We start from the raw sequence: 18,715 nt of genomic DNA, 5'->3' as shown, positions 1-18,715 counted from the left end.
TTTTCAACACATTCACCAGAGAGGAAGCATGGGGCCTGTGGGCAGGCGAGGAGAGGACGTCCAGGGTTGCAGCTGCAGAAACAGTGGCGAGGAAGTAACGATGGAGGAAAAAAAAAAAGGGAAAGACTCTGAGGGCAGGAAGCTCACAATCTATTCTAATGTCCCATCAGAAAACTCCCCCAATCAACTCAGAATCTAAGCTGGGCCCCAAACAGACCCCCAAAAGGTCATTTAAATCAAATAAAAGCATTTCTGATTCCTTTCAATTACAGGTCTTGTGCTGAAACAGAAAGCAAATACAGTTCCTGCCCTTAATAAGCTCACAGTCTTTGGCATGTGGGAAAACATATAAACATGCATAATACAGGACATTGTGCTATCTGTGAACATGAAGAAAATGCAATGGAGTCAGAAGAGAGAAGACTCTTCCCTGAGAAAACTGAATCTGAGCTAAGCCTTCAAAAATTATCAGGACAGAATAAAGATTACCAGAAGGAACAGGAAGAGAGACATCTCAGGCAGGGGTGAGAGCTTGCCCGAAGACACAGAGGAATGAGAGAGCAGGAAATGCCCAGGGAGCAGTGAATACCTAGAGGAAGCAGGAAAAAAAACGTTTGGGAAGTATGCATTTATTTTATGAATGTGTTCAAGGTCAGGTGCAGTGGACTGCCTGTCCAGCATCTAATGCCCCCTTCTCCTTCTCTCAGAGTAGCCTCCCCAACTCCACTCCTGGGCTTCAGGGTGACAAGCCTCACCCTCAGATGAATGGGAGTGCCTCCAGGACTTAGGAAAGTCAGAACAATCCCAATACCTTGTGCATCACTCCCACCGTGGCTTTCCCTTCCCTTCTTTCCCCACTTCTTATCCCATCCTCAAAAATTCCTCCTTTGTTCTCACCTAGGGGAGAAGGGAGGTTTGCTGTGCAGGCATTTTCTACAGCCAACCTTCAGGAGGCTGGGCCACAGAGTAAGAGAGGAAGAAAGGAAGAAGAGGAGATGCAGATATGGTGCTATATGGGGAACAGGGGGGTGTCCACAGGGAGAGTATAGAGCAGAGGGAGAGGCAGGCAGAGAGAGGAGCTGAAAGAGACTGAGCCTGAGAGCGAAAAATAGAAGAGAAAGCCCTATAGGCTAAATGGCCAACAAAGACAGACCAACAGACCCACAAGCAGGATAGTCACTAACCGCTCCTCATGTGCCCATGTAGAGATTTCCCTATAAGAACATTCCCAGCCCCTCACTCTACATCCTCACTCAGTCCTACTCTCCTTTTGGGAGAAGGAACTGGGCCTGCAAAGCACAGTCCTTCCAAGGTCTCCCTTTCGGATGTGCCCGCCTGCAGAGAGGGTGCCTTCTTGTCTGCTCCTAGCCATGCAGTGAGCTCAGCAGGGCCAATGCTATGCAGCTGCCACAGTGCCTGGTGAGTAAATCCAACCCAGGATTCAGAATCTAGAGGCTCACTGTTGCTACGCATTATTTCCAAACACCTAAGTCATGTCTCCCAAACTAACTCTTAACAGTTCTAGAGCTACCATCCTGATCTCCACTTAACCTGACAATCTATCTCTCAACCTCTCTCTACAGGTTCCACTCTGGCAGCAAGGAGGCATACTTTTACTGGATCCACAAAAATTCTAATCAGACTAACAGGCCAACCAATACAGAGACTTAAAACAAAGGAATTAAGAAAACAGCAAAAGCAGTATAATGAGTAAACTCCATTTACCCATTTTCTGCATGCCTGTGTCACTATTTCTTAACAAAGAATAAATATAGGACTCAAGAAATAAGCGCCTTACCTGTCACTCTGCTTGGTTCCTTTGCTGTCAAAAATGGTGGGAGAGTCTGCCCAGGGCACAACCGCCGTCCAGATGATGCCAAACCAGTCCCCCACTGGAACACAGTGCCACTTGCTTCCCATGGAGAAGAGGAAAACAAGAAAACGTTTTACCAGGACTAAGGCCAGATTGCTCCTGGAGCCCCATTCTATGGGAGATTCCCAATGCATTCTCAGTTAACATGCCTGCTAGGGAGCAGCTCAGTGCTTCAAGGGGCCCTATGACTTGGCTGCCACCAAGCCAATCGCAAGTCCAATTTTCAGCACAATCTAAGACCCTGATTCCCGCATACAAAAGAAAATTCTCACGTACTACAACTCCCTCCAAAAAGTTCCAGGACACTCTTTCAGAGTCAAATTACTGAAACAACACCTTGTTCATGACAACCTAAGAAGGACAACTCAAACTCCAGACCCAGCAAGAAAGAACATTGAAGATTATCAAGTCCATTCCTCACATTTAGTAGACAAGAAAACTGAGGGCTTGAAGAGATGATGCAATTTGCCAAGGTCATACAGGGAACTATTAGCAGAAAAAATACTAGGACTCAGGAGCAGTCCTAATGTCTAATGCAATGTCTTTTCTACTATACCAAGATAAATGCAGTGATTCCTAATTACCAAATAAATACATATTTATGACTGCAAGATAGCTTAATAGCCGCTCCTTCAGTGGAATGGCCTTTTATTTTCCTATCCACTGAATCTAATTCAGGTGCCCATGTTCTGGACCTCATACAAATGCATAGATGACATTTTATATATTTAATCTACAGTCACTCCTCTGGAAGTATCCTGCAACCAATGGTCCTTTAGGCTGTAAACAGACCAGCCCGTTTTGTGAAATATAAGTGATGACAACTAGCAAAATGTGAGCAAAACACAGTGCTGAAATAAAACAAAACTTACCATCTCTTCCACAAATAAATTGCAAAGGGGGAAAAAGAAGAGGAAAAAAATTTATAGATTAAAAGAATCTTGTGATATCCGGCAAGGGATTAACATTCAAAATATATACAAGAACTTGTAAAACTCAACAATTCAAAAAAGCCTGATTCAAAAATGAGCAAAGGACTTGAAGAGACATTTCTCTAAAGAAAATATACTGATGGCCAAAAAGCACATGTGAAAGATGCTCAACATCACTATTAAAGAAATGCAAACAAAACCACAATGTGATACCACTTCACACTCATTAAGATGACTGCTATTAAAAAAAAAAGAAAGAAAGAAAATAACAAATGTTGGCAAGAATGTGGCATTACTTGGAACCCTTGTGCACTACTGGCAGAAATGTAAAATGGTATGGCCATTGTGGAAAACAGTACGGCAGTTCCTCCAAAAATTAAAAATAGAATTACTCTATGATCCAGCAATTCTACTTTTGGGTATAAATCCTAAAGAACCGAAAGCAGGATCTCGAAGTGATATTTGTACACACCCATGTTCATGGCGGCATTATTCACAACACCTGACACCTGGCAGCAACCTGAGTGTCTACCAGCAGGTGAATGGATAAGCAAAATGTGGTATATCCAAACAATGAAATATTATTCAGCCTTAAAAAGGGAGAAAATTCTGACACATGCTTCAACATGGATAGACCTTAAGGACATTATGCTAAGTGAAATAAGCCACAAAAGGACAAATACCGTACAATTTCGCTTATATGAGGTACCTGTATGTAAAATCACAGAGTCAAAAGTAGAATGGTTAGTTGCCACGGGCTGGCAGAGAAAGGGAAGTTATTATTTGTGGTTCCACAAGAGGAAAAGAGTTCTAGAGATAGATGGTGGTAATGGTTGCATGATAATATGAGTGTACTGTATACTTAAAAGTGGTTAAGATGGTAAATTTTGTTATGCATATTACAATAAAAAAATCACAAGGAATTAATAAATATTTTTAAAAGGAGAGACGACATTTATATCCACCACTTGCAGTGTAGACATAATTCAGATCCTGACTCAAACAGTTTAAAAATATATATTTTTGAGACGGTTGAGAAAATTTAAATACTGACTGGATACTTGATCGAATTATAGATTTATTGTTAGTTTTTTATAGGTATGATGATAGCATTTTGGTAATGTTTTTAGTAAGAGTCCTTATCTTTTAGAGATGCCTGCAGAAATATTTACAGATTAACTAAGAGAGAGGAAGACTTACAATTAAGTTAATCAAACACATAATGGAAACTGTGCTACTTTGTAACTGGACAGAAATGTACACATAAGACTAGTAATTACAGAAAGTTGGTAGGAAAGGGGGAATTAAACCAATAATAGGCAATTCTCCAGTCCTGCTAATTTCTAAAAGGAGAAGCAGCTTATAAAAATGTAATCACTACCATACAACTCAGCAATCATGCTCCTGGGCGTCTATCCCAGAGAAATGAAAATTTATGTTCACATAAAAAAAAAACTTGTCCACAAATGTTTATAGCTTTATTCTTAATAGCCAAAACCTGGAAACAACCAGATGTCTCTCAATGGGTGACTGGTTAGACAAGCTGTGTTGTTTGTCGGCTGGACTGTGCCCCCAAAAATTCATATGTTAAACCCCTAACCTCCAGTGTGATTGCATTTGGAAAGAAGCCTGTAAGGAGCTAATAAAGGTTAAATGGGTCTTAAAAGTGAGGCCTTAATCTGATAGAACTGGTGTCTTTATAAAAAGAAGAAGAGAACCAGATGTCTCCCAGTCTCCATGGGTGCACAGAGCAAAGGCCCTGTATTGACACAGCAAGAAGGCAGCCATCTACACGTCAGGAAGAGAGGACTCATCAGAGACCAACGCTCCTGGCATCTTAATCTTGGACTTCTAGCCTCCGTAACTGTTGAGAAAATTGTTTAAGCCACCCAGTTTGTAATATTTTGTTATGGGAGCCTGAGATGACTAATTCAATGGTACATCTATACTGTGGAATACTACTACTCAGCAATAAAAAGGTACAAATTATTAATACTCACAACTTGGATGACTCTCCAGGGAATCATGCTGAGCAAAAATAGTCAACGCCAAAAGGCTATATACTGTATGATACCATTATATAATGTTCTTGAAATGACACTATTGTTGGAGAACAGAAGAGCGGTTGCTAGGAGCTAAGAAGGGGTGGAAATAGCTAGGAAGTGAATGTATAAAAGGCATATAAAAGGGTGTATAAAAGTGGGTGCTATGAAAGAGCCACAGGTGAGACAGTTGTAGTGATGGAACCGTTCGAATCCTGACCGTATCAAGACTGGCTGGGCTGCTACACTAACTACAGTTTCACAAAACGTTACTATTGGGAGAAATTGGGAAAGGAATGCATGAGATCTATTTCATTTCTTACAACTGCATGTGAATCTACAATTATCTCAAAATGAAAAGTTTAAAAAATTGTTCAATATGTGAGCAACATTAAGCCCCAGGTGACCATCGGTACAGAGCTGCACCAGACTCTTCCTTGTTTCTTCCACCCTCCCCAGGCCACTACTGGACTCATCAATGCTTGGGCCTGAGCTGCAGCAGCCAGTTAGGGCTGCCCTTCACCCCATGAGAGTGGGAGCAGAAAGATGACAACCAAGGGAGAGGAAGAGGCCTCACTGCTCTTCTGCAAGCCACCACCTCTCTCCAAGTGCCACCCACAACCTCCTGCACGCGGTCAACCCCGTGTCCATCACCACCCTCTCATGGTACAGGAGACGAGCTCATTTGAAGTTTTTAAATTAATAAACATTAAGATCCACTAGGAAAGCACTGTAGTTCACAGCAAGGACTGTGAGCCTCAGAAACTAGACCATCCCAGACTCTGTTCCCAGCTTTACCTTTTACTATCCTATCCCCTGTACAACCTCAGACAAGCATTTTAGTCTCCCTGGCCCTCGGTTTCTTCATATGTAAAAATGTAACTCACCTCACTGTGAGGTTGTCAGAATTAAATAAGGTATTGATTAAATCAGGAGAATCTAGCACCATGCCTAGAATATGAGCAAGAAACCTTCATTTCCTTCCTCCCCACCTGCCAAAGGTTTCCCAAATGACTTTGGCCCTATATCCCCTCTTTTAACCAGAAATGCAGCACAGCAGGACCCTCTAAATTACTCCTCAAATTTTATTTCCTCTAAAGCTCTGTTTCTCCTTATTATGAGCCTATTGTGAAAATAAAAGCAAAATGATCACCTGTCGCAGCCAAAGCATGCCTCAGTCCAGCAGCAACGCAAACAACCCTCTCTCTCAGGAGCTGCCAAAACAAAGAAAAGGACTGAGATCTTAGAATCATCCACCTGCAAAATGGTATATACTTTATGCCCTGACACAATACAGCATGGCCTTCATTGCATGTCTGACTGGGTTTAGAGTCCACAACCCCCAACATTTCCATTCTTCAATACCTCTATATGTATCCCTAAAAGAAAAAAAATCTTTTAAAAATAAACATATTCAGGCACCTGGGTGGCTCAGTGGTTGAGTGTCTGCCTTTGGCTCAGGTTGTGTGATCCTGGGGTTCTGGGATCGAGTCCCGCATCAGGCTCCCCAGAAGGAGCCTGCTTCTCCCTCTGCCTACGTCTCTGCCTCTCTCTCATGAATAAATAAAATCTTTAAAAATAAAAAATTAAAATAAATATATCACAATGTGTCTCAGGACTGCAAGGAACCTTCAAAGTCATTGGGTCCAGTGGTTGGCAAATGTTTTCTATAAAGACCAGACAGTAACTATTTTAGACTTTGCAGGCCATCTGGTTTGTGTCATCGTACTCTGTTCTGCCATTGTAACATAAAAGCAGCCACAGACAATACGTGAATGAATGGGCATGGCTGTGTTCCATCAAAACTTTATTTACTAAGGGTTCTAACTGGATGACTTTTGATCTAGTCCATGCCCCATCCAATGCCAGAACCCTGCCACAACATCCCAGTAAGTCATCATCCAATCCCTGCCAAGCAGCTATTTCCACTGACATAGGCCCACTATCCCCAGATGCCTATTCCATCTTTGCACCATTTATCTCCTTATGTGGAGCCAAACCTAGCTGCCTATAGCTTCTCACAATGTTTCACAATATGTGAAGGCAGTTGTCATGTCCTTCCTCTCTAAGATGTCTCGTGGTGGCTTTAAAACTAAGTCCTCAAAAAAAAATAAATAAATAAATAAAATTAAAAATAAATTAAAAAAAAAAAAAAACTAAGTCTTCTAATGCTTTGACACCCATCCCCACAAGATGTGGAGCCTAATTCCTCTCTGGCTGAATGTGAGCTGGACTTAGTAACTTCTTTCTAGTGACCAGGATAAAGAAGTGATGAGTGGCCTAGAGACAAGGTGATAAGAGGCACTGAGGCTTCCAGCTTGAGCTCACTCTCGAATCTCTCTTGGGGGAAGCCAGATGCCATGCCTGAACAATCCTATAGAAAGGCCCATGTGGCAAGGAATGGAAACCTCCTGCCAGATGAGCATGGAAGTAGATCTGCTAGCCCAGCCCAGAGCCATCAGCAGACTGCATGCAGTCCCAGCTAACATCTTGCCTGGAACCCCATGAGCCAGCTAATAAGCAGTTACCCTCAGAAACTGAGACAGCAAATGCTTACTGTTTAGAGTTCCTAATTTTTTTTCTTTTTAGAGAGAGAGAGAGAGGAAGAGAGCATGCATGTGAGGGGGAGGGAGGGACAGAGGGAGAGGAAAAGAGAGAATCTCAAGCAGGCTCCATGCCCAGCACAGACCCCAATGCGGGTTCAATCTCACAACCCTGAGATCAGGACCTGAGCTGAAATCAAGAGTTGGACACTTAACTGACTGAGCCACCCACGGTGCCCCAAAAGTTGCTAAATTTTAGGGTAATTTATTACACACAGTAATAGATAACTATCACATATCTCTTCTCAAGGCCAAACATCTCCAATTCAATCAGTGATCACATTGTTTCAAATTCCCTCCCCTTCTTGGTGTCTCTGGTCTAAGTGTGCTCTGGTTACTCAATCTCCCTCCTTTTTTTTTTTTTTTTTTTTAATTTTTTTATTTATCTATGATAGTCACAGAGAGAGAAAGAGAGAGAGGCAGAGACACAGGCAGAGGGAGAAGCAGGCTCCACGCACCGGGAGCCCGACGTGGGATTCGATCCCGGGTCTCCAGGATCGCGCCCTGGGCCAAAGGCAGGCACCAAACCGCTGCGCCACCCAGGGATCCCTCAATCTCCCTCTTTTAAAGAGATTGTGTGTACATCAATCACGGCCCCCAGGGAGCCTGAGCACACGTGTTTATTTACAGATCCTCAGTGTCTTTCTAAACTTTAGGACCCGCAGGGGCAGGATCTGATTCTCCTTTATGCCCAAGACCTAAGCACTAAACCAACAGAACACAACATCCCAGATGCAGTCTGGTTAGCACAAAAAAGGACAGGACTCTGGCTTCCCTTCTTCTGGAGACTATACTTCTGTTAATGTAACCCACAATCACATTAGCTTTGGGGAAGATCAAATCTTACTACTAATACAATTTGAACATATTATCCTTTAAATTTTTTTCTTAAAAAAAAAAAAAAAAACTAAAGGGTTTTACATGTAAATTCAATCTCTTCAATATCTTCATCTCACTTCCATTCCTTCCTCTCCATCCCCACTGCCACTGCTTTAGTCTGGATGAGAATTCACCTCTTGTCTAGATTATTAGCAAGGGTGCCCTGTTCACTCCACCCACCACATTACCCCTTCTGGCGCCTTCCTAACACGCTGTTCTTACAATCTGCCCTACAGTACCTCCCTGATTGTCCCCTCCCCACTGGCACTTCTACCATTTCCTTCTATTCCAATTATACTAAACTGCTCGCCATATCCGAAATCCTGATATTTTATGCTTCTACACCTTTCCTTACAGTCCCTTCTGTCTGGAATGTTCTTTTTATACCTACTTTATGCATCTTCTCTCAAGCCAGGTAAACTTCTACACTCAACATAAGCCTATCTCACTCCACCTCCCTCTAGAATGAGTTAAATATTCCCTCCTTTGAGGCTATCCCTGTATCCACCAGTTTCAACATGGCAATGCATTTAGGTGTTTCTATATCTAACACGTACCACTAAGACTAAGGCTGGATTGCACTCACCTCTTTCCCCACGGCCTAAACACATATTCAATGGTTGTTGTTACTAAATAAATGAATGAACTTATATTATATTTCATTCTGGCACATTCCTCCCATTGCTGGAGAGGATACAAATGTTTTCACCTCCTGACTCTGTCATCCAACATATTTTAACTATTGTTCCCTTCTGTCTTCTTTAATCATGTGACCTCAGCTAAATTAATTATAACTTATGTAAGTTCTTAAAAAGCCATCTATTTGGCAACTGTAACACTTCCTACAACAGGGACCATAGAGTCTAGATTTCTGTGCATACCATGTGCTACAGACTGAATGTTTGTTTTCCCCTGAAATTCATATATTGAAACCTATTACCCAATGTGATAGTATTTGGAAATGAGGTCTTCTGGAGGTGATTAGGTCATGAGAATGGAGCCCTCATGAAGGATTAATACCTTATAAAAGGGGCCTAAGAGAGCTCCTTCATCCAGCAAAATGAATGTCTATGAACAAGGAAGCAAGTCCTCACCAGACACCAAATCTGCCAATGCCTTGATCTTGAACTTCCCAGCCTCCAGAAATATGAAAAATAAATGTTTGTTGTTGAAGCCACCCCAGTCTACGGTATTTTTGTTAAGCAGCCTAAACACACTAAAACAGGGACACCTGGGTGGCTCAGCAGTTGAGCGTCTGCCTCTGGCTCAGAGTGTGATCCCGGAGTCCAGGGATCGAGTCCCACATCAGGATCTCTGCATGGAGCCTGCTTCTCCCTCTGCCTATGTCTCTGCCTCTCCCTCTCTCTCTCTCTCTCTGTGTGTCTCTCATGAATAAATAAATAAAATCTTTAAACACACACACACACACTAAAACACTATAGAGATCATGACCTCAAATAATACCCCACAGAGCAGCAATCATAATTCAGCAACATGACAGGAACAGACCAACCCCTCTCCATGAAAACAGATCTCCCACTCTGAGTCAGAGTTTAAGAAAATTAGCTGGATGTGAGCAGCTGAGGTGGTGAAACTGATTTTTTTTTTTTGAAACTGATTTTTAGATCCCAGTATATTTCTTTTACAATTCCACAGTCCTATCACGACCATTTACCATATAAACTTCACGAAAATGTGTGTATTTTCAGTATGAGGCAGTGGAAAGAGCTCTGAACTAGGGCCAGGAGTCCCGTCTAGCACCTGTGCTGTCCGGGCCGAAGCCACGAGCTACATGAGCTACTGAACAAGCGAAATGTCACTAGATGACTCGGCTGAACTGAGACGCCCTCTGAGTAGAAAACCTACACCAGAGTTCAACTTGTATGGAATAGAGAACATAAAATATCTCATTAGGAAATGTTAACATTAGTGACACATTAAATGAAATAATAATAGTTTGAATACATTGGATTAACTTAAAAGTCATTAAAATTAATTTTGCCTACGCACAAGGTGAATGAAACTTAAAAACATCATGTGAGATGAGAGAAGCCAGACACAAAAAGCCACATATTGTATGATTCCATTTATGTGAAATGCCCACAACAGGCAGATCCAGAGACAGATGACTGGTCGTCAGGGGCCAGGCGAGGGCGGAAAAGGAAGTAATTGCCTTTGGGTACACAGTTTCTTTCCTGGTGATGAGAATGTTCTAAAATTAGATAATGCTGATGGCTGCACGTCTATGTGATATATGAAAAACCACTGAATTATACATTTTTAAAGGGTAAATTCTATGGCATGTGAATTACTTCTCAATAAACCTGTTATTTTAAAAATTAATTTCACATTTTTCTCTTTACTCTTTAAATGGTGCTATTAAAAAATTCTAAATTACCTGTGTGATTCCCATCACATTTTTATCAGGCACTCCTGCCCTACCATTTGCTGAGCTTAGTGTCTTTAGGTGAGTCCCTTCTATCTGGATTTGTTTCTAACCTAGTTCCCATTATCCCTAATTTTAGAATTCTAAAATGTCATTAATGTCTTGGTAATATATATTACCTTCATTGTTTTATTTCACAAAAATTTATAACGTGTATAAGGACTAACAGAGGTTTTTTCACTCATAACCTCCATCCCCCCAACTTAATTTTTCCCAGAAGAATCTTGGTTTTTCAACTTAAATTCTGACTAGCCCATGGGTTTTTGGGGACCCAGCCAGTCTCCTAGTCTGAGGAGGGAAATGCTTTAATAGGACGTGGGTCAGCTACATATTAGGTGCTGGCCTTACCTCAATGGCCTGGGGAACCACACATCTTCGAGGGCCTTGAGGAACTCCTAACTGGCCAAAGGAATTGGATCCACATGACAGAACTTGACCACTTTCTGCAAAATTCAAATGCGTAAATCATAATCTAAGAAGTTATCTGTAACCAGTGGGTAAATGCTGACAGATGGGAAGAGCAAAGGGAATGAAAGGAGGAAGTGGGGCCTGTAATTCAGCACATTCAAACCACAGTCCCTGCTTTTATTATTCTTCGAGGAATAACAATACGAGGCACTGGGCTAGTTTTACATATTCTCCATCACGCTACCTAATTAATGGCAGCTTATGTGTGTAGAACATGAGCCCACTGCCCGGGGGGCTGGGATGGGAAGATACTCCCTACTTTTCATATTTCCATGCATCATCATTTTCATTATTTTAACACTTCAGGCCTCTCTCCCTGCTCCTTCCCGTGCTCACTGCTTTCCAGGGGAAAAGGGATAACCTAATAAATTGATGAGTTTTGGAGAAGGAACAGGCCATGTGTGGCTTGGCACCTTCCTCTCAGGTACTCTGGACTGATGCATAGTGAGTGTTTCCCCTACAGAAATAACCTAGTGCTTGCAGCGTAAGTCTGGCTCAGAGGAGTGTTGTAGAACCACCTAGCCTGACCATTAACTCTGTCTTCCAGTGAAAAGCCAATAGTGTGATCTCCAGCTGTCTGACTGCTCTCCACCTTTCCCACAATAGGTTCCAAAAGTGAACAGGAAACAGGGTGTTACCCACTGACACCCTAAAATCCCAACACAGTCCACGAAAAGCACTTCAGAAAGGACAGCTATTATTTAGTTATTACTACTAAATTCAGCTACTAAATTACACAGAACCCCTTAACAGAAGAGATGGTGATGCCTGAGCAGGGTTCTAAAGAAGGGATAAGAGTTCATCAGATAGACAAAAGGGGCTATACCAGAGAACAATGTTCTGCATGATATTTCTAGGAAGTATGGGGAGCATGGAAAATAAAAGACAAGGTAACAACAGGGATAGGTAGGGAACAATAACTGAAGCCATGTGCTAAAAGTTTGGGAATCTGAGCTTTGCACATGAGAATCCACAAGGGTATGCTGGGGAAGGATATGGCCATAAGATGCCCTTGCCAGAGGTCTACGTCAAAGAGGGAATCTAGTCAGAAACTATAGATGGTCTTTTCCATCGAGAATGGCAAGCTTGGCAGGGCAAAACTACTTCCAGGGAGAAGTCAGCTGACGAAAAGAAACTATTGCTAGCTGCTCCCAAGAGCAGTATCCTATTAACCCTTTGGCCATATCCCTCTGCATTCTGTTCTGCTATCTAGCTTTGCAGAGACCAAACAGTTCTGGCCAATCATATATTTTTTTTTTTAGATCCTTCACTGGGGAAATCCTGCCACTACTGTTGTACGACCTCTGATTTCCTCATGCTTTCCCAACACATTCCTCCATGAGCAACCCCCTTAGCCAGTAAGACTGACCAGCTAGCCCAGGCACACAGCTATCCTGAATTTCTGGGACAGGGGTAGCTACCAAAGGTGATCTAGTTTATTCCCCAGTCTCTGTGATTCGGCACATTCAAACCAGCTCAAAATTTTGCTGTTCAAACTCTTCTTGCAAAAGGCACCTACACACTTCCTTGACAACCAGAGAGAAATTTCTATGTGTGTTTACATATAAAGAGGCTTTCACTTAATCAGTATCACCACCATCAAGCTCTTCTCACCCAATGCCTTTGCGGTGATAAAGATTTACCCAGAAGTGAACTCACCTGTGAGAATAATGGTAAAATCCCAGCCACAGGCCACCTGTTGGATAGGACAGCCAAGGAGGGATCTGCAGGAGGTAAAATACAGAACATCCTCTGTGTGACCAAGTCCCAGTTGCCCATCTTTGTTCAAGCCACAAACAAAAAGGCTTCCTCCATCTGCAGAAAGCAAAGGCTTTGGTGATAGTGTACACAGAAGAAATTACAGCTGTCAAAGCGAGAAAAAAGATTTCATTAATTAGCTGCAGTCACAAACCCAGCAAGTCTTCCCACTCATATTAACAAGCCACGGATGTTAATGTGCACTGGCCCAAGGTGCTCAAATCTAGTACCTACCTGGGACACTCCAAGTCCTAGATCAGTGGCCAATCACCAAATTGAGCATACACTATAACAAGAAAAGCCGACATTTATTTAGAATTTAGAATGTACCAGGTATTGTAAGAGCTTTATCTGTGGGGCCGATTTATCCTTTAGGTACAGTGCCTATGGCCCACAATACTTTTAGGGGCCCACAAAAATGTTTTAATTTTACATTCTTTTAAAATAAGAAAAGTAATAAATGTGATAATAATGAACATACAATGCTAAATCTAGCCAGGGTTAGACTAATCTTTATATCAACACGGTTGTAAACAGAATTCTTAGTATTTCCTTATGGAGGAAGGGGTCGACAAAGGCAAAAGTGTCAAGGACTCATGACAGTCATAATCCAGCCTTGCCACTCACTGACTCTCTTCATCCAGCATTATTTCCCCCATGGAGCAGAGGGGAAACTGGCACAGAGGAATTAATATGCTCAAGGCCACACAGCTAATAATAGAACCAGGATTTGAACCCAGGCAGTGGATTCCAGAATTCATGTTCTTAACCAAGATGCAATATGCCCTCTTTTGCAATATCATGGCACCTACAGTACGTGTTAAGTACTATCATAGATACTGCGAAGGAAATTAAGGAAAACACAAAGTTTGCTCTCAAGGAATATTCAATCAAATTGCAAAGACTTATAAACTCAAAAGTTAAATAGCAATATTGGTATAAAATGTCATATATTTGTTGCAACTCTGCCACTAATGTGTCTGGTAACCTTAAGCAGCCGGTTTTCTTCTCCGAGCCTCATTTGCATAAATGGGGGTGGGGAGCCTAGAAGATCTCTGAAGGCCTTTCAACTCCAACAACCTAGAATTCTCTAATGGTAACTTGGCTCTTTCACAAATATGTTTTCCTCTGAAAAACACAAAAGGCTGAAAAATGGCAACATAACACGATAGTGGGAAATGTCTAAATAAGAAATGTCCAGGGACGCCTGGGTGGCTCGGTGTTTGAGCGTCTGCCTTTGGCTCAGGGCATGATCCCAGGGTCCTGGGATCAAGTCCCACATGCGGCTCCCCGCAGGGAGCTTGCTTCTCCCTCTGCCTGTGTCTCTGCCTCTCTCTGTGTGTCTCTCATGAATAAATAAATAAAATCTTTAAAAAAAAAGAAAAGAAACGTCTACACCAGAAGGATTTTACCTGTGACAACAGCAGAGTGGCCCCCTCCTCCCGTGATCCTCCTGATACACTCAGGTTTACAGAAGTCATCCAGTTGCTGGGGCAAAAGTACATCTTCCTTATGGCCAAGGCCAAGTTGCCCGTAGCTATTTGCACCCTAGGGATAAAATAAGGCAAGGATGAAAGAGTCCAGGAACCACAATTGTCGCCATGCATTCAGCTGTCCCTGTCCTTCTCATCCTGACACGCCTCTCAGAGCCTGTAACAGAAGAGATTTCATAAGCTCATTCTTAAGAGGTTTTTATATGCAACCCATACTTCGATGGGGGCTCCATTCCCAGAACACCACAATTTCCATGTGAGAAGAGCCCTTAGTATCCACTACTTATCCAAAGATACTCCTCGCCTTCTCTTTCCAATGCTCGCCCACCTGTGTCACCTTTGGGAGACAGTATGGGAGTTCCTTCTGATAAAAGCTATTCTCTAGGGAGGCTAAGAAAAGAAGTAAGGAGGGGAAATGGAAAGAAAGTGGGTGGGAAAGCCACTGGCCTTGTCCCTTCTCCTCCTGCCCTCATTGAGAAAACTGGCAATGACTTCTGTAATCAAAGTTGGCTGAGGGCCTTGTGCCTCCAGCTGGGCACCTCATTGTTATTTCATTGTGCAGCGAAGGAGGCTGGCAATGATCTCTGAGGGCCTTTCCAAGTATAGTGTTCTCTGACACTAAGATTCACGTGGTGAGATTCCTGTAAGGGAACAGATTTCCCCTTGGTGGGCAATATGTCCATCTTTGTTATTATGAAATAAAGGTCCAGAATCTCTAATCCAAAACCCTTGCAGCCAGATGTATTTCAGATTCAGAATTTTATAGGCTTCAGAAAAGTAATACCGTATATAAATCATATACACTGCTGCAAGGTTCAGGAGCAGCATCCCCGTAAGCAAAATGCTATTATTTCTGCAGTAAGAAGAACAAATACAGTAAGTGGGCAAAGACTATAAATAGCATTATGTCAGGGCAGCTTTGGGTTTTCAGAGGTTTTTTTGTATTCAAAATCGAAGATAAAGAATTGTAGACCCACAGGGAATCTTTAGATATCAGAAATCCTTATAATTCCTCTAAGTATCTACTACTCCTGGCTGGTTCTTCCTAGAAATGAGTAGTCAAACTGTCCAACCGTGTTTGTTTTTTAAGGCACCTGAATGAGGAAAAATGATTTAAAAATAACTACCCCAAATCCATCCCTACATACAAATTTCTGCCTCTCCGGTCTATTTCACAGCTGTGCTGGGCTGCAAGGACTCCAAGCTGGAAGAACAAGCCACAGCAGAGGCACAGGTCCCAGAGGCCTTCAGGGGCAGTATTAGCTGCCAATTACTGAGGGCTTCGCCAAGGCATGGCGTTCCAACAGAGGGGATGGACATTATCGCTCTCGTTTTACAGATGAAGAAACTAAGGCTCAGAGAGGTTAAGGAACTTCCCATAGTCACCTAGCTAGGAAGGCAATAAGTCAGATATGCCCTGTTCCTGTCACTATAGTATACTGGGTCTCTAAGGATATATGGTGAACTTCAGAGCTGACCCGGCAAGAGGCTAACTATATAACTGCTCTACAGTAACATCTTCATCACTTTATCCCCCTTTTTTTCTGCTTTTTCTTCATAGCACTCCCTGACATGACATTTGCTTATTCTTCACTGTCTACCTCCCCTACTAAAAAGTAGACTCAGTGAGGCAGGAACTTCGTTTTGTTCACTAACATCTTCCCTGTATATGAAACTGTGCCGGCTCAGAGAAGGTGTATATATATTTTATAGTGAATCTCATGAATGAATATAAGATCTGATGAGGCCCTACCTAGGAAAGATGAAAGGAAAGATGTGCACACTGTGGGGTACACATGCACAGTGTGTCTCCGTCAGCCCTGAGGTCTCTCTGCGGCTGCCCCATTAGCAGGACTGCAGACTGCTGACCACAAAGTGAGAGAGATAGGGGCGCTTGGGGCTCAAGTTATGGCACTCAATTTCTGTAATGCAGCAAGAGGCCCAAAATCCAGGATAAAGCAAAACAAAGGAAAACTTAATACAATACGTTACAGCTATATTTGCCTCCTTTCCTTACAAACCATTTAGACATATCACACACACACACTAAGGAGGTAAATTTCCCTGTTCTGGACTGAAGTGTGCTCCTCTAAAATTAATTTGTTGAATTAATTTTGCTCCTATCAGCCTCCAATACCTCAGAATGTGTCTGTATTTGGAGACAGGGCCTCTTAAAAGATAATTAAAGTTAAATGAGGTCATAAAGTTAGGGCTCTAATCCAACATAAGAAGAGACATGGGGATGCTCTCACACAGAGAAAAAAGCCACATGAGGACAGAGCGAGGAGGCAGCCATCTGCAGGCCAAAGGAAGAGGCCCTCAGAAGAAAGTTAACCTGCTGACACCTTGCTCTTCTGGCCTCCAGAACTGTAAGGAAATAAAATTCTATTTTTTAAGACCTCCTAGTCTGCGGCATATTTTTCTATGGCAGCCCTAGCAAACGAATACACTCCTCCTCCAGGCAGATTGTGTAGCAGGAAGGCCATCAGGCCTCCGAGCTGTTGACAAGGCCATATCTGACATGCAGACCCCAGTCTCCCACCTGGGAAAAGCCAGAACCAGCAGGCGCCCCAGGTACACATTCAATTCCCAATTCAATTCAATTCCCAGCTCAAGGGTCACCTGCAAGATGGTACTCAGACAGCCAGAAGACCTCAGGCCACACCACCACCTTCCTCCTGCTCGTCTGTAGCCTTACATTCAACAAGTGCTGCCTGGTGCTGATGATCACCTTTTGTGACTAGTCAATACATGTTGCTATAGGTATTAGTAATATAGGTACTATCGGTTTATTACATAGTAATATAGGTATTACACTGGGTCTTTCACTTTTGTGTTTTCCCCAAAAGACCAGCACGTAGCTAGGAGCCCAAAAGGGTCTTATTCATTCATTCGTCAACAAATCCGTGCAATCCGTGCGAGGCACCATGAACAAGACAGGCACAATACCCACCCTTAAGACGCTTACATTCTAGCCAAGGAAGCTGACAATTAACAAATTCTGCATTTTATTGCAGTTGTGATATGAGCGGTGAAGAACTACAAGGCACTCCGTCTGCTTAGGGCCACGCACGCCCGGTCGGCCGCCTGCAGAACACTCGTGGGCAGCGACCGTTCTCTCCTAGCCAGGACACACAGAGATGACCCCGTGTCTCGGGGCCTCGGGCCAGCCAAACCCCGGCGCAGACGCCCACGTCCCCAGTACAGGCAAGATGCGGCCACGGAAGAATATCAGCAAACATGCAGGATCTGCGCCTTGTGCACGGCCCGCCAGCACCGCAGGCCTCGCCTCCCAGGGTGCCCCCGCCAGGCCGGGGTGCGGCTGGGGAGGGGCCAGCATCCTCCGGGCCACCGGGCGGGGAGCGGCACAGGTGGCCCCACCGGGCTCCGGGACCGGGCGATGCCCCACGCCGCCGCGCCCGGCGCTCTCCGGGCCTCAGGGTCTCTCGCGGAACCGGACGCTCCGCCCAGGAGGCAGATGCCTCCCGCCGCGCCGCAGCCCCCTGGGTCCGGACCCCGCCGGCCCGCAGGCCCCCCGGCACCCGGGGAGCCCCCCTCCCACCCTCGGCCGCCAAGGCCCCCGCCCTCGGCCCTGCAGCCCAGAGCCCCGCGGGGAGCCCCGCCGCCCAGCCCGAGGCCGCCCACGCCGCGGCCGCCCGCCTGCAGCGCCCCCCGCGCCGCCTCAGCCCCAGGCCCGGCCCGCGGGCGGAGTCACGTACCCAGGCGAGGAGCGCGGCCGCCGCGGAGGCCGCCCCGGAGGCGCTCGGCTCGCGCTCCATGTGGGGACGCTCGGCCGGCGCTTCCGGGAGGGGTCGGGCCGGGGCCCGCGGGGCGGGGTTAGGGATCGGGCGGGCGGGCCCGGGGCGGAGCCTGCGGCGAAGCGGGGCCCTCTGGGGCGGGGTTAGGGACCCGGAGGGGCGGGCCCGGGGGCGGGGTTAGGGACCCCGGAGGGGCGGGCCCGGGGGGGCGGGGTTAGGGACCCGGAGGGGCGGGCCCGGGGGCGGAGCCTGCGGCGAAGGCGTGGCCCCTGCCGGGAGGGGTTAGTGATTGGCTGGAGCCGGCACGGGGGCGGGGTCTGTGACGGGGGTGGAGCTGGCGCTGGGCGGGGTCTGCGTGGGGGCGGGGCCGACTCTGGGGAGCGGGCTGCTGGGGCGGGGGCGGAGCAGGGGAGGGGTCTGCGTGGGGGCGGGGTCTGTGGGGGCGGGGCCATCGCTGGGGCGC

At 44.9% G+C, this 18,715-nt stretch overlaps 1 protein-coding gene across 1 annotated transcript in view; it reads right to left on the bottom strand.

Annotated features, from left to right (window-relative positions):
• SERGEF (secretion regulating guanine nucleotide exchange factor) overlaps positions 1-18,338 on the bottom strand; it is a 221,308-nt gene extending 202,970 nt beyond the window's left edge. The window contains 6 exon segments of the mRNA XM_077866293.1: positions 1,799-1,912; positions 6,001-6,061; positions 11,124-11,218; positions 12,903-13,058; positions 14,414-14,549; positions 18,214-18,338. Coding sequence (XP_077722419.1) covers positions 1,799-1,912; positions 6,001-6,061; positions 11,124-11,218; positions 12,903-13,058; positions 14,414-14,549; positions 18,214-18,273 — 622 coding nt within the window. The 5' untranslated portion in view covers positions 18,274-18,338.
• Positions 18,339-18,715: the final 377 nt, after the last annotated feature.

The sequence above is a fragment of the Canis aureus genome, chromosome 23, assembly GCF_053574225.1.
Source record: "Canis aureus isolate CA01 chromosome 23, VMU_Caureus_v.1.0, whole genome shotgun sequence".
Classification (NCBI taxonomy): domain Eukaryota; kingdom Metazoa; phylum Chordata; class Mammalia; order Carnivora; family Canidae; genus Canis; species Canis aureus.
This window is presented reverse-complemented; position numbering and strand designations above follow the sequence as displayed.